The sequence below is a fragment of the Eptatretus burgeri genome, chromosome 6 (assembly GCF_056783735.1).
Source record: "Eptatretus burgeri isolate ZD-2024b chromosome 6, Ebu_testis_v1, whole genome shotgun sequence".
NCBI classification, from domain to species: domain Eukaryota; kingdom Metazoa; phylum Chordata; class Myxini; order Myxiniformes; family Myxinidae; genus Eptatretus; species Eptatretus burgeri.
The window spans coordinates 106649890-106666015 of NC_140966.1; the positions used below are offsets into that span (position 1 = coordinate 106649890).

Genomic DNA, 16126 nt, shown 5'->3' on the forward strand with positions numbered 1-16126 from the left:
GGAAGAAGAAAACCAATATGGTGGAACAGGAAAATTGAATTGGCAAAGAGAAAGAAGGCATCGTGAGACATGGGACTATCAAATATGTCAATAAATATGAGAGCAAATTGGTAAAGAACATTAAAATGAATCAGAAAGCATTCTATTCCTATACAAGGAGCAAACTCCAAAACAAGGAGAGAGTTGGACAATTGGAAGATGAAAATGGAGATGTGATTGAGGATGGAGTAAGAGTAGCATCAGCTCTGAATGAACACCTCACATCAGTGTTTATCACTCCAGAGACTGTGAATAACGTACCCTCACCGAGGAAGGTATTTTTACAGATGCTGAAGAGGAAGCGTTGAATGACAAGGACTTGAATCCAAATCAAGTTCTGAAGAAACCGGTACAGGTAAGACTAGAGAAAGCACAAGGCCCTGAAAGTGCATATCACAGGAGAGAGGAGGAGATTGGGACCAAACACTGTGCAGAGTGTTGGTGCTGCCTGAGCAGTCTCCTTGGCTATTGGGCACAATCCTGGATGGGTCGCCACTCCGACACAGTATACCAGTATGGTGGCACTCAATTTGCCGACCTCGGAAGGATGACAAGCCGAGTTAACCACACCTGGTATTAATTCAACAGCTGAGCGGGATTTGAACTCGCAACCCTAATATCTAAAGCCAACCACCATAACCATCAATCCAACACCAGGCATAGGCACAAGGGGGGAGGGAAAATAAGTGAACCAGGTAATTACAGGTGAGTGAGTTTAACCTCACAAATATACAAGGTAACGGAGTCGATAATCAGACATTCTATTGTGAACCATTTGACTGATTTTAAGCTGGTAAATGATTTCAGAAACATTTGGCAAGATGGATTCATGAAGGGATGGTCTTGCCTAACTCACCTACTCATTTTTATGGAGGAGATCTCATGGCATTTGAGCAATGGTGCTCCTGTAGATGTCATTTATTTAGACTTTTCCAAAGCCTTTGATAAGATTCCTCATCAGAGGCTACTGGCCGAGCTAAGAGCTCATGGATTCGGAGGAAAGGTGACAAGCTGGATATCACATTGGCTGTATGGGAGAAAGCAGAGTCATTAACGGATATGCATCCAACTGGTCAGATGTTGTTAGTGCCGTTCCACAGGGATCAGTGTTGGGACCAACATTGTTGGTCGTCGATATCAATGACATTTAAGATCAATTAGCCAGCACTATTTTTAAGTTTGCTGATGACACGAAAATATTGAGAAAGGCTGCATCAGTAGAAGAGGTGTTCGTCCTGCAGGAAGACATGGGCAAGCTGTATGCATTTTAAGGAATGGCAAATGCTTTTCAATGCGGAAAAATGAAAAAGTATCCACTTGGGTTTCAAAAAGGAGAACTATGACTACTTATTCGGTGGGAAGAGAATACAAGTTGTATCAGAAGACGACCTTGGTGTTACAATACATCATTCGCTCAATTCTAGTGTCCATTGTGCTCATGTAGTCAGAAAGGCAAACCAAGTTATGGGATTGATATGTAAGGCATTGTCAATGGAGATAAGTTCATCATAATGAGACTTTATGAGGACCCAGTTCGGCCACACTTGGATGACTGTTCTCAAAAATGAAGGCCTCATTTAGAATGCATTTAGAACACAATATAGATGCCTTGGAAAGTGTACAAAGGTGAGTGACCAAAATACTGAAGATTATGGAGAACAAGGACTCTGAATCAAGACTATCAGTCCAGAGTCTAACTACGTTGGAATGTAGAAGGCTTACAGGGGGCGGGGGGGTGGGCAACAACGTTTTTCCAAACCAACATGAACATCACAAGATGCTATTCTTGTATATTATGTAATACTGAAACCCAGATGCCGCATGGATGTGAGAAAGTATACATTTTCTCATCTCGTGATAGTTGAGCAGAATAATTTACCAGTGAGTCTGTGGATGCTGAGAGGATTAAAGCTTTTAAAAGGCACGGTGGATCAACATTTGGGACAAGTAAAGGGGTTGCGCAAAATGCTGTCGACACTTCCTGCCCCAGTAACACAAATCATATTCGTTGTTTAGGCCTTTACGGACGATGGAGGTGGACATCAACAATCATGGTAAATCATTGTAAAAATGCAATGCTTCCGAATGGAAGATAAAACGAGAAAAATGGAATTGTCAAAATTAAGGGAGTAGGTTGAGGGGTGTGGGAGTTAAGGAGTGTGAAGGAGGAAAGGGAAAAGTAAGCAAGGGAGATTTCAATGAGATAGGAGGCATGAGGGTGTGGAGAGGTATCACCACACCCAATTTTTATCACCACACCCAATTTTTATCATCATGCCCACTTTTTATCACCACGCCCAATTTTCATCAACACACCCAAATTTCATCACCACGCGCACATTTCATCGCCACACCCAATTTTCATCACCACGCCCAATTTTCATTACCACGCCCACATTTCATCACCACGCCTAATTTTCATCACCACGCCCACATTTCATCACCACGCCCAATTTACATCACCATGCCCAATTTTCATCGCCACGCCCAATTTTCATCAACACGCCCAAATTTCATCACCACGCCTAATTTTCATTACCACGCCCACATTTCATCACCACGCCTAATTTTCATCACCATGCCCACATTTCATCACCACGCCTAATTTTCATCACCATGCCCAATTTTCATCACCATGCCCAATTTTCATCAACACACGCAAATTTCATCACCACGCCCACATTTCATCACCACGCCCACATTTCATCAACACGCCCAATTTTCATCAACACGCCCAAATTTCATCACCACGCCTAATTTTCATCACCCCGCCCACATTTCATCACCATGCCCACATTTCATCACCATGCCCAATTTTCCTCACCACGCCCAATTTTCATCACCACGCCCAATTTTCATCATCACGCCCAATTTTCATCAACACGCCCAATTTTCATCACCACGCCCAATTTTCATCAACACGCCCAAATTTCATCACCACGCCTAATTTTCATTTACCATGCCCACATTTCATCACCATACCCAATTTTCATCACCAATGCCCACATTTCATCACCATGCCCAATTTTCCTCACCACGCCCAATTTTCATCACCACGCCCAATTTTCATCATCACGCCCAATTTTCATCACCACTCCCAATTTTCATCACCACGCCCACTTTTCATCAACACGCGCAAATTTCATCACCACGCCTAATTTTCATTTACCATGCCCACATTTCATCACCATACCCAATTTTCATCACCAATGCCCAATTTTCATCACCATGCCCAATTTTCATCCACACTCCCAAATTTCATCACCATGCCCAATTTTCATCACCATGCCCAATTTTCATCAACACACCCAAATGTCATCACCACGCCCAATTTTCATCACCACGCCCAATTTTCATCACCACGCCCAATTTTCATCACCACGCACAATTTTCATCAACACGCCCAATTTTCATCACCACGCCCAATTTTCATCACCATGCCCAATTTTCATCACCATGCCCAATTTTCATCACCACGCCCAAATTTCATCACCACGCCTAATTTTCATCACCACGCCTAATTTTCATCACCACGCCCGCATTTCATCACCATGCCCACATTTCATCACCACGCCCAATTTTAATCACCATGCCAAATTTTCGTCAACATACCCAAATTTCATCACCACGCCTAATTTTCATCACCACGCCCACATTTCATCACCATGCCCAATTTTCATCACCAATGCCGAATTTTCATCACCATGCCCAATTTTCATCAACACACCCAAATGTCATCACCATGCCCAATTTTCATCACCATGCCCAATTTTCATCAACACACCCAAATTTCATCACCACGCGCAATTTTCATCAACACGCCCAAATTTCATCACCACGCCCAAATTTCATCACCACGCCCAATTTTCGTCAACACACCCAAATGTCATCACCACGCCCAATTTTCATCACCACGCCCACTTTTTATCACCACGCCCAATTTTCATCAACACACCCAAATTTCATCACCATGCGCACATTTCATCACCACGCCCAATTTTCATCACCACGCCCAATTTTCATCGCCACGCCCAATTTTCATCAACACGCCCAAATTTCATCACCACGCCTAATTTTCATTACCACGCCCACATTTCATCACCACGCCTAATTTTCATCACCATGCCCACATTTCATCACCACGCCTAATTTTCATCACCATGCCCAATTTTCATCACCATGCCCAATTTTCATCAACACACGCAAATTTCATCACCACGCCCACATTTCATCACCACGCCCACATTTCATCAACACGCCCAATTTTCATCAACACGCCCAAATTTCATCACCACGCCTAATTTTCATCACCCCGCCCACATTTCATCACCATGCCCACATTTCATCACCATGCCCAATTTTCCTCACCACGCCCAATTTTCCTCACCACGCCCAATTTTCATCACCACGCCCAATTTTCATCATCACGCCCAATTTTCATCAACACGCCCAATTTTCATCACCACGCCCAATTTTCATCATCACGCCCAATTTTCATCAACACGCCCAAATTTCATCACCACGCCTAATTTTCATTTACCATGCCCACATTTCATCACCATACCCAATTTTCATCACCAATGCCCAATTTTCATCACCATGCCCAATTTTCATCCACACTCCCAAATTTCATCACCATGCCCAATTTTCATCACCATGCCCAATTTTCATCAACACACCCAAATGTCATCACCACGCCCAATTTTCATCACCATGCCCAATTTTCATCAACACACCCAATTTTCATCACCACGCCCAATTTTCATCACCACGCCCAATTTTCATCACCACGCCCAATTTTCATCACCACGCACAATTTTCATCAACACGCCCAATTTTCATCACCACGCCCAATTTTCATCACCATGCCCAATTTTCATCACCATGCCCAATTTTCATCACCACGCCCAAATTTCATCACCACGCCTAATTTTCATCACCACGCCTAATTTTCATCACCACGCCCGCATTTCATCACCATGCCCACATTTCATCACCACGCCCAATTTTAATCACCATGCCAAATTTTCGTCAACATACCCAAATTTCATCACCACGCCTAATTTTCATCACCACGCCCACATTTCATCACCATGCCCAATTTTCATCACCAATGCCGAATTTTCATCACCATGCCCAATTTTCATCAACACACCCAAATGTCATCACCATGCCCAATTTTCATCACCATGCCCAATTTTCATCAACACACCCAAATTTCATCACCACGCGCAATTTTCATCAACACGCCCAAATTTCATCACCACGCCCAAATTTCATCACCACGCCCAATTTTCATCAACACACCCAAATGTCATCACCACGCCCAATTTTCATCACCACGCCCACTTTTTATCACCACGCCCAATTTTCATCAACACGCCCAAATTTCATCACCACGCGCACATTTCATCACCACGCCCAATTTTCATCACCACGCCCAATTTTCATCACCACGCCCAATTTTCATCACCACGTCCAATTTTCATCTCCACGCCCAATTTTCATCACCACACCGAATATATTGTACGATTTAGTACACATTTAAATTGTCTCATATTGGGCATGGTGATAAAACTTGCATTGCATTTGCGGCACAGTGACATAGATTACTACTTACCGGGTGATCTGCGTCCAATTCGCTGCCATAACTGAGGATCTGGTTGGCAAAGCGATCCAGGTCTTTAATATTGCTTGGGAACCAGGGAACTGAAAAAAGTACACAAATGATAACACCGTTATTTATTTAGTTATTCTCTATTTTGTGGATGACAATTAAGGCTCATGCAAGAGTGAGGTGATAGGCAGTGAAAACGCAATGTAGCAATGGTGTGACAGTAGACTGAAGTTGGACGCAACAAGTATGGGCATAAGTTAACAACAGAGGGGAATAAACACACTAAATTGCAAATAAGAGGGTTTGGTTAGGTAGGTTTAATAGGGATAGATAAGATTGCTGGTTGGAATGGGGGCGTGAAATGAAATGTAGTGCACCGGTGACTTGAAGCCGTGGAATGAAGAATGTGATTGAACCAACCTGTAACGTAAGAGCAACAGGTCTTATGCTTCACCCTCATCGTGAGAGATGCCAATGATGTTGAAAGCTTTAAATTCCACTGAGTCCAGGAGAGAGATGTGATGCTGGGGCTACGGCCCATCGGGGAGAGAGGTATTCCATTGAGCAATAGACAAAAGACTTGGCTGTATTTCTCATTTTTCAAGGAATGTCTTGGAACAACAGACAAACTTCTGAAAGAATGATGGAACATCTCGACTAACCTCTGGTTATTTTTCTTGGCAGGTGAACTCGTGCAGATATCAGGTAAATACGGTAAAACCATTATTCAAAGAGAGATGTGGGGATGGTATCAAATGATGATTTGTCGTGTTCATCCCTATCTTGTTTACATATTTTTGGCAAACCATCCATCCATCCATCCTTTTGCTTTTTTTGTAAAAGTTTTTCGATATTTATTTTAAAATGTATTTATATGCTGGGAAAAACTTTTGATTGCCCTGTGAACTATCTTGTCCATTATATGTGAAAACACTTCGCCTTCAATAACCGTACTATGATATAATGGCAGCAATAATATTATACCGTTAATCACACCGATGTATGTGTGATTGTCCCTTGGCCAATTGCGTCACCACAGGCCTGCCCCCCCCCGCCCCCACCCCCCACCAGGCTGATTGACAGGCGGTCCCACCCACCCCTCTTGGCTCTTCATTCCCAGATGCGGAGGTATGCAGCTTTGCCTACTTTGTGAAATTCTTTCAGGTTATGAAAAGTCATGGCCCTTCCCACTGTAAAATGCATTAGATTCATGTTTAAACCAAGTCCTGAGCTTACACCAATTTTGAGTTAGGCTGTCTGAAAAGAAGAAGAAAAATTACAAACGGGCTGTTTTGCATCTGACAGTTTGGTGGTTCAGCGATACTGTCTAAAAATTTAGTGAGCGTTATTGGATGTGAAATCCTCTACAGATGACTGGCAAGTACTTTATAGGTTTATAAGTTTGTATCTTAGTAGATGTTTTGAGGAATTGCGTTGCATTAAACCAATGGAGTGTCCGTGCCATCCCGACATAGGAAGTCCACCGACTCGATGATAACATATGTTAAAAATGTCGAGGTGGTAGATCTCTACCATTCCTCACGTTCCCAAATTATTTTGGATTTTGTCGTCGTCATTGCTAAAGCAGTAAATAACGTTCCAACGTATCTCACAAATCTGTGACATCAGACCTGAACAATCCAAATCCGGTTTTGTGGAAGTCCCTGCAAGATATAACCATTCTCTGCATACCATGAGACCTCATTATTCATGATGAAAAGCTTGTGTGCAACTGGTCTTCCGTGATGTTTCATGGAACATACAAGACTATGACAGAATGTTCTGGAAGTCAATCTGGAATTGACTTCCTGGATGTATCAGTCTCATCAGGAAGGTTGTACGTGATGAAATGAGTCACATCTGCATGTTCTGTGAAAGAATCCACCCCTTTCAGTTATTTTTCATCTTAAGATGGTCTTCCAAGATCTGATACATTAATGGGCAGGGTTGCTGTTGTTGAAGTGTTCCACTTCGCGATGACATTATCCCAAGTTGATATTGAAGAGTTGCCTGGTATCAGTGGAGATGTTCATGACTCTCTCACACAAGATTATCATTCCTATTTAAAACTGTAAACTCGTTTTCGTGATTTGTCCTCTGCTATTCCACATTCTCTCCAATGTTTTTTGTCCCTCCAAGTCTCAAAGACGACTGTTCACCACCTTTGCTGATCATCCCCAATTCAAAACCATCATCTTTTATACTCTCATTAACTTCCCCAAACCAAGCACACCACTTTCAAAGTTTCCAGTTTTTAGCTCACCTGGACTTTAGACCAGTGAGTTTGTGTGATCGAGCAGTATCCGTAGGTAAGGGAATGAGTGAGTGAGTGAGTCTGTCAACAATTCAATTATTATCGCTAGACCCAAACATACGATTTTGATGAAACTTGACCATAAGCTTCATATTTGATGCCTAACGAAGGTGTATTGACTGCATCAAAATCTGCGCATTTTAATGGGGTCTACGGAGCGTTTTTGACGCCTCCCAAAAAGGTATTTATGCCGAGTGTTGACTTAATGGTTCGGGTGGTAGGCTTTGGATCCAAGGATCCTGAGTTCAAATCTCATTCAGCTGTTGACTTAATACCAGGTGGGGTTGACTCTGCCCGTCGTCCTTCCGAGGTCGGCAAAATGAGTGCCAGCTTGCTGGTATTCTGTGTCGGAATGGCGAACCTTCCAAGATTGTGCCCAATAGCCAAGGAGACTGCTTCGGCAGCACCAACGCTCTGCACAGAGTATGGTCCCAATGGAGGGATGGAAAAAGGTATTTGCTCTCTTCTCTGAAACTACACACACAATTTCAATGAAACTTGACCACAACCTTCCTCATCCGTAATGCACCAAAGTTTGTTCACAGCATTAAAAAAAAATCAGGGTGTATGGGGGTCTGCAGGGGGTTTGACCCCCCCCCCCAATCCCCAAAATAGGTACAGTATTTTCTCTCTTCTCCAAAACTACACACATAACTTCAATTAAACTTCACCACAACCTTCATTCCTCATGATGCACCAAAGTTTGTTCATGGCATAAAAACATCAGGGTCTAGGGAGGTCTGTGGGGGGTTTGAATGACTATTGCTCCTGATCCAGGTGAGCTTCGGGACCCACGATCCTATTTTCTCTTCCTGAGATGTCCACCCCATGTATCCTCCCCTACCCCCCAATCTTCCACACTTCCCTTGTCTTTGAAGTCTCTCTTTATTTTGTTGCTCAACCCTGCTGTTGGTTTGTTTCCTACCACTCTTTCTGCTGTTCATTACCTCCACCACCAAAGGTGGGCAGAGGTGATGTTTTTACCTCTGTGTTTGTTTGCTTGTATGTGTGGTTGTTTGGTTGTGAATAGGATGTCTCAAAAAGTTGTGGACGGATTCAAACGAAACTTGGTGGTGAGGTGGGTGGGTGTCAAGGAAAAATTAATTCAATTACGGTGAAAATCCAAATCCAGATGCAGATCCAAGAATATTTTAAAGTGATTCTTCACCATTGAGAGTTGGGACCAAAAACGATACATACATAGCATGACATTTCAAAAAGTTTGTGGACAGATTACAATAAAACTGCGTGGATGAATTGGGGAGGTGACGCGAACAAGTTGATTAGATTTTGGTTCAGGTCGGGATCTAGATCCGACCTATCAGTGGGATAGATACAATGTGTGAATTGTTCAGCCTGGCAGAGGTATGTACTCCATCTAGTGGGGTTCCAGTTAAATCCACCACCGGATTAGGGGTGGTTGCTATGTTTTCACCCTTGTCTGAATGCCTGTTTGTCTGTTTATTTGTCTGTTTGTTGGTGTGCAGGATATCTCAAAAAGTTGTCGATGGATTTGGATGAAATTTGGTGGATAGGTTGGGTGTGTGACAAGGAAAAATTGATCGATTTTGTTAAAGATCCGAATCCGGGTGGAAGCATGCACTCTAACCAGTGCCCTTCTAGTTTTCTTCTGTTACGTCCTGATCCGTTCCGTTTTTGGTCCTTCATGAGCCTTGACTATGTATCAAAAAAGAGCAAAATGACTCCTATTTATCGATATTATATTCAAAGTGAAATGCATTCTCAGAACTGAAAATGTGGTTGGTAAGACACTTGGCTTGTGTTAAGACACTGTCATCTGAATTCTGACAAATTAATAAAGTCAATCAATACTTCCATTGGAACATGAGACGAGTAGTACGTTTTGTTCAAAACTCACCCTTTGAATACGCAAAGTGAGCCAATATATAATTATTGGCTCCTTCATTTTCCCATTCATCTCTATCGACTTCACAACATGCCCGCTTAACTATATGCATTACTTGAGTGTACATACGGTAAAAAAATAAAAAAAAATAAACACATGCATCAATAAAAGAGCAAACAGGCATGCTTTCCGATATCAGGGTTGACCCTTATCAAGGCTTTGTCAAGAATATCAGGGTTGACTCATTGACCCTAGTCTGATAGTTGGACATATAAATATTTGAGGTCAGGGTGGAGCGCGAAGGTATAAATTCACCTGCGTGATGGTTTTTAGTCACCTGTGTTCTTCTTTTTTCCACGTGTAAGTTCGTGCACAGATCCAGCCGCCTCTTCACGCAAATCTTGAACCAATGTGTCCATTTCGTCATTGTCACTGTTCATCTGCACGAAGAACTCCCATTCGTCTTTGGCAAAGCGCGAGGGGCGTGATTCGATGTGGCTGAGTGTGATTCCCTTATTCTGAAGATACAAGAGGGATGCGGGGGGGGGGGTGGGGGCAGTGTTAGATAAGGGGGTGGAGAGTGGGGGGGGGAGGGGAGTCAAACAGTGATCAAACAGTGACCTACGAACCGTGACAAATAAATATTTCACAAATTCATCAAGGCAACTACTAAATGGTCTTTCTGTCAATTGTTCGAAAAAAAAAAAAAAACACAAAATAAATGACGATACTGAAGGTCACGGATCTATCAGTCACCAACCCCCTCCACACCACCCCCCTGCTCGTGTGTTGAAAATGCAACAAAATATTCTGAAAGGCAATTTTAATCTGCTTCATCTTTACCCATTAAAGACGTTTAATAATTTCATTTATTTGGAAACAAATCGCACATCATTCTCGGATATCGTATCAACAATGTATAAATGATCCTTTTCACAAAGAGTGATGTCATAGAAGGGACAATGACAGGAATTCCTACTTTATCATACATACATATTGTTGTGGTTGAGGAAATTCGCAAACCACCATTCAGGTCCCGTAGGTGAGATATCTCTGTAACTACATGTGTAGTTAGCCCAAACCCGTTGTTTAGAGGGAATAAATGTGATTCATTCGGGCTGCGACCCTTTAAGATTTTTTCTGTTCTATCTTTATTTTGAGCCAACCACGTCTCAACCGCCATCACACAACAACCACCAACCGCAACGCCGCTTCACAACAACAACGCCAACAGCCACGACCTTTACCGTCACAACTCACTCTCGCAACCATCGCATCACCGCCATTCCAAGCATCGCCATGGCCATCACCGCCACAATAAACCCTCCACCACCTTCACCTCTCCTTCTGCGACCTTTCCCGCACCGCTTGTGGGCACCGATCCTGGACTCGTACAGGGCGTGCGCCGAGCAGCGGGTGCAAAAAGCGGCCTTTCCGAGAAGTCGGATCAAGAATGATACACGCCCACTTCCGATCCGTCCAATCATTAAGCGCGGGGCAATTTGGCCCCGCCTCCAGGCGCGTCGGAGTAGAATCGCTATATGCAAATTCAAGGATCAGGAATGATTCACGCCCACTTTTCCTCCGTCCAATGGGCGAGCGTGGCTCCGCCCCCGAGCCGATCCTGATCCGAAAATCTGCATATGGTTTCTCCTGCTGACTATAAAGCGCCGAGCGCAGGGCGAATTGAGTGAGAGAAGAGTTTCTGGTTCGGGCTCGAGTGAGAGAAGAGTTCTGTTTCGGGCTCGAGGGAGAGAAGAGTTTCTGTTTCGGGCTCGAGGGAGAGAAGAGTTTCTGTTTCGGGCTCGAGGGAGAGAAGAGTTTCTGTTTCGGGCTCGAGTTGGAGAGAAGAGTTTCTGTTTCAGGCTCGAGTTGGAGAAGAGTTTCTGTTTCGGGCTCGAGTTGGAGTAGAGAGTTTCTGTTTCGGGCTCGGGCGCGTTGTGGTGGCGGCGAAGTGTGGCAGCAGCAGTCAAGACGGGTCTGGAGGAGAGTCGGTCTGTCGGGGTTCGGAGTCTGTCGGGGAGCTGCAGAGAGGAGAAGCTGGGAACGCGGTCGACGGCGCAGTGGAGTCGCTCGTCGCAGGACCCAAGCAAGCCAGCTATCCTCTTTCCCCAGAGCATCAACAACCCCCCATGTTTCCCCCCCCCCGCACTGATATAGTGCGAAAAGGGGGGCCCCGTTCCCACCCCATTCCAGGCAGTGCCAGCGAGGCCCACGGAGGAGCGCGGAGTCGGGGCGCCGCCGCCATTTTGCGACTCATCACCAGACGGGTAGGCTCGACGCGGTCTCGGCCCCATGCCCGTCTGCCCCCTTGTAGTTGAAGGTGGCCCCTTTTTCTTTTGCTTTGGAGTATATGTGTTGTCGGCGCCGTCTGTAAAGTAAAACTGTGTAAGTGTTGCCGTGTGCTCGCGTAGTCGGTAGTAGATCTGCATTGTGTTTCTTTTGTTGCATTTGCTTTTGGTGCATAATTGTTGTGTTTCTTTTACATTTGCTTTTGGTGCATAATTGTTGTAATTGTATATGTGTGCTTTCCGTTTGCCGCGGAATAAAAGTGAATTATGTTGAACTGTTTTTCCCGTTTCGCTTCGTCTTTTCTTTAATTGAATCTCCATCTTACTTCACGTAAAGGGTTGGTAGTGGGCTAAATACGCCCGACAATTAATCGGAACCGTCGAGGTTGACGATAACACCGCTCGGTTATCCCGATAGTACGGAACAGATCGCTTAAAGTGGCCCGTGTCCGAAGTCGACCTGCGGCGAGGTGCGATCGCTCGGTCTACCCTCCGTGTGGGTACTTAGGTAGGTCGAATTTGGCGAACAACCCTATCCCACGCGGGGGGCCGATTGGCACGATCGTGGTGAGGCCGAAAGGCCCACCCGTGACTAGTTCCCGGCGTTAGTCCGAGAGGGTCACGACGGAATTGTCCGTCCGGTGGGCGACGTGCCGCGATTCGAGTTACGTGGCCGCTCGCACGCCGGCAGGCGCGAATTCGCAACACTGGTGTCAGGTCATGGGACACAAACTCATCCCCCTCCTCGCGGCACTGGTGTCGGAGAGCAGGAAAACGGGCTCTCCTGTCTCCAGCTAAATTCACGGGAATTGGTCCAGGGGTGAGAGGAGCGACCCCCGATTCCCTCCAAATTACGAGCGATTCAAATTAACCCTTTACGAGAGATAAGATGGCGTCTCAAGGCGAGCGGGAGCCGGGGGTATTAGAAATGGATTTAGACTGTGTAGAATCCATGGTCCAGGATGACATCCCCGTGCAGGAAATGTTGGTTGTGCAGGAACACGAACTCCCCCAACTGAACCCAGAGCCCAAAATAGGTGCGGCGGCGGCCGCGGTGTATGACGCCTCCCTTCCCCCTCTCCGCCAAAACCCCCCGATCCTTGCCGAATCGGCTCAGCTGAGTGCACCCGACATGGCCCAGCTATGCGCCATGCTGGCGGCAATGACAGCGAGGATGGATACAAACACAAATGAAATGAAAAACGAAATAAAAGGCATGAACAAGCAAATGAACGAAATGAAAACGAATATGGAAACGAATGCGCAAGGAATGAAGGAAGAAATGAAAGAACTGCGGGGTGAGATGCAGCAAATAGGCCGAAGCCTGCAGGTGGGCATGAAGGCAATGGCAGCGGAGCTCAAAATGGCGACGCCACGTGTTGGAGCGAACGAGCTGGGAGGGAGTGCAACGGCTGTCGGGCCCGCGGTGGAGGCGGGTAAGGAGAAAATAATTCGGGGGACGTGTTGGGCGAGAAGCGTGACGGTGACCGAGGGAGAAAAACTAATTGGGGTGACGGAGACGTGCACGGGGGAGATAAGAGACGAGGTGAAAGGAATTGCGAGGGAGAGAAAAGAACAATTAAGACGGAAAGCAAGGATGAGGTATGCGGAGATCGTGAAAGAGCAAGGAGTGAAACAGAGGGAAGGACGGGAGCGACTTAAGGAGAAAGCAAGGTTGACTTACGTAAAGATAAGGGAAAGATGCCAGAAAGAAGCAGAGACGACGAGACACGAGGTGACGACAAAGGAAATAAAAATAGTTGATACAAGGGAGATAACAAGGGAAGAGGTGACTGAGTTGGCAGAGACACGGGAGATAGAGGGTGAATTGGACGGGGTTAGAGACGCACAGACACACACAGAGGTAGTGGAGGATAGTGAGGGTGAGCTCGCGGAACGTGTAGGGACCCAGTGCGAGTAGCTGGATGGCCTCCTCCAGGAACGAGGGGAGGGAGTATGCCCCCTTGAGGCGAGTCACGACCAGGTGAGTTCGGTCGTGTCGAGCGAGGTCGAGGGGAGGAGTGCTGTGGACAGGTGCAAGGAGAGCTTGGGGGGTATAGAGACCCCGGAGACCCTTGTGGGGACACGAATCCCCAGTGTGGTTGTCCCGGTGTGTGTGGTGCCAGGTGTGAGTGTCTTCCCATGTGTGGAAGCGACCCCGTGTATGAGTGGTGTGGTGGCAAGTGTGCCAAAGGGCGTGCTTCCCAGCATGCCATGTGTGGATGAGGCACCGCGTGTGAGTGTCGCTGTGTGTGTGAGTGAAACGGCCAGTATGAGTGAGGCACCGCGGGCGAGTTCCCCCGCATGTGTGAGTAGTATGGTTTGTGTGAGGGAAACGGCATGAGTGAGTGAGCGGCCGAGTGTGAGAGAGACAGCGTGTGCAAGGTCGCTGTGTGTGAGGGAGATGTCGGTCAGGTCAGGTCAGGTATGGGAGCATGTGCCAGAAAAGCATGTCGCTGCGTCCACTTTCCGCCGGTACTCCAGGGGCCTCCGTCTGGCCATCCCCCAGGCAGATGCCAGGCCCATCCCCATCTTCTTGAGATGATGGTCAACCTGTTGCAACCATGAGGCACGTGGTCGACCCACTGGCCTCCTCCACTCATGAGACTCCCTCGCTGAGAGAATCTGGTGAGCAGGATCAGAGTCAGGAAAACGAGCCAAATGTCCATACAGCCGCAATTGACGCTCACGGACTATGCAGGTAACAAATCTCATCCGAGTCTCTCTCAGCAACCGCTCGTTGGACACAAAATCCGACCAGCGATAGCCAAGGATTCTCCGAAGAGACCTGGTACCAAAGGAATTAAGTCTGCGTCTCAGATCCTTGGTCAGAGTCCAAGTCTCGCACCCATAGAGCAAGACTGGAAGTACCAAGGACCTGAAGACTCGGACTTTTGTCCTCCCGCACAGGTACCGGCAGCGCCACACCCCATGATCCAGTGAATCCATGACTCCCCAGGCCCGACCCAGACGTCTATTGACCTCTGACTCGCAGCCAGCAGAGACATGAATATCACTGCCAAGGTAAGTGAATCTCTCCACGACCTCAACATCCTCACCACAAACAGACACAGACAGGACAGCAGCATCCAAGATGTCACCGAAAGCCTGGATCTTAGTTTTGACCCAAGAAACCCGTAATCCCAACGGCTCTGACTCCTCATTCAGCACCTCGAGGGCCCCCAAGAGGATGTCTAAAGTCTCCGCAAAGATGACTGCATCATCTGCAAAGTCAAGGTCCGAGATCTTGACATTCCCAAATGACGCACCGCAACTTGATCTCTCCGACATCCTCCCTAGAATCCAGTCCATACAAGTGCTGAAAAGTGTGGGGGCAAGTACACATCCCTGACGAACTCCAGTAACAACTGGAAATAAGTCAGAGATGGTACCACCACACTTCACAGCACTCTCAGTACCAGAGTAGAGTTCAGACATCAGATCGATCAGTTTTGGTGGCACCCCACGAAGACCAAGAATCCTCCAGAGGACATCCCGATTCACTGAATCGAACGCTTTACAGAGATCAACATAGGCTGCAAGCAGCCCCTGCCGAAACTCTCGTCTGCGTTCGGTGAGGACACGAAGTGCAAGGATACGGTCAATCGTTGACCTCTTTGGTGTAAAGCCTGACTGCTCTGGACGCTGGTGCTCAAGCAGATGGTGGCGAACCCTATCGAGAATTATCCGAGCAAAGACCTTGCCCGGCACTGAGAGCAGCGTCACCCCTCGGTAGTTGTTGCAGTCTTGGCGATCACCCTTCCCTTTCCAGAGAGGGACAACAAGGCCCCTCTTCCAGTCAGTTAGGATGATGCCTGTGTTCCAGGCAGAGCACAAAACTGCATGCAATGACACGAGTGCAGCATTTCCACCAGCCTTGAGAAGTTCGGCATGGATGCCACAGATCCCTGGAGCTTTGCCCCGTTTCAACTGGTTCACCGCAGCCCGTGTTTCCACAAGCGTAGGTGGACCACAGTTGATTCGAGGGTCAGCAACAG

General features: G+C 46.5%; 1 protein-coding gene across 2 annotated transcripts in view; it reads right to left on the minus strand.

The window, feature by feature from the left end:
- Positions 1 to 16126, minus strand: part of PAH (phenylalanine hydroxylase) — a 173225-nt gene that overhangs the window by 90914 nt on the left and 66185 nt on the right. For both annotated transcript variants that reach the window (XM_085886580.1, XM_085886579.1), the window contains exons 3-4: positions 10175 to 10355; positions 5660 to 5748 (exon numbers count right to left, since the gene is read on the minus strand). In XM_085886580.1, coding sequence (XP_085742706.1) covers positions 5660 to 5748; positions 10175 to 10355 — 270 coding nt within the window. The remainder of the gene's footprint in view (positions 1 to 5659; positions 5749 to 10174; positions 10356 to 16126) is intronic.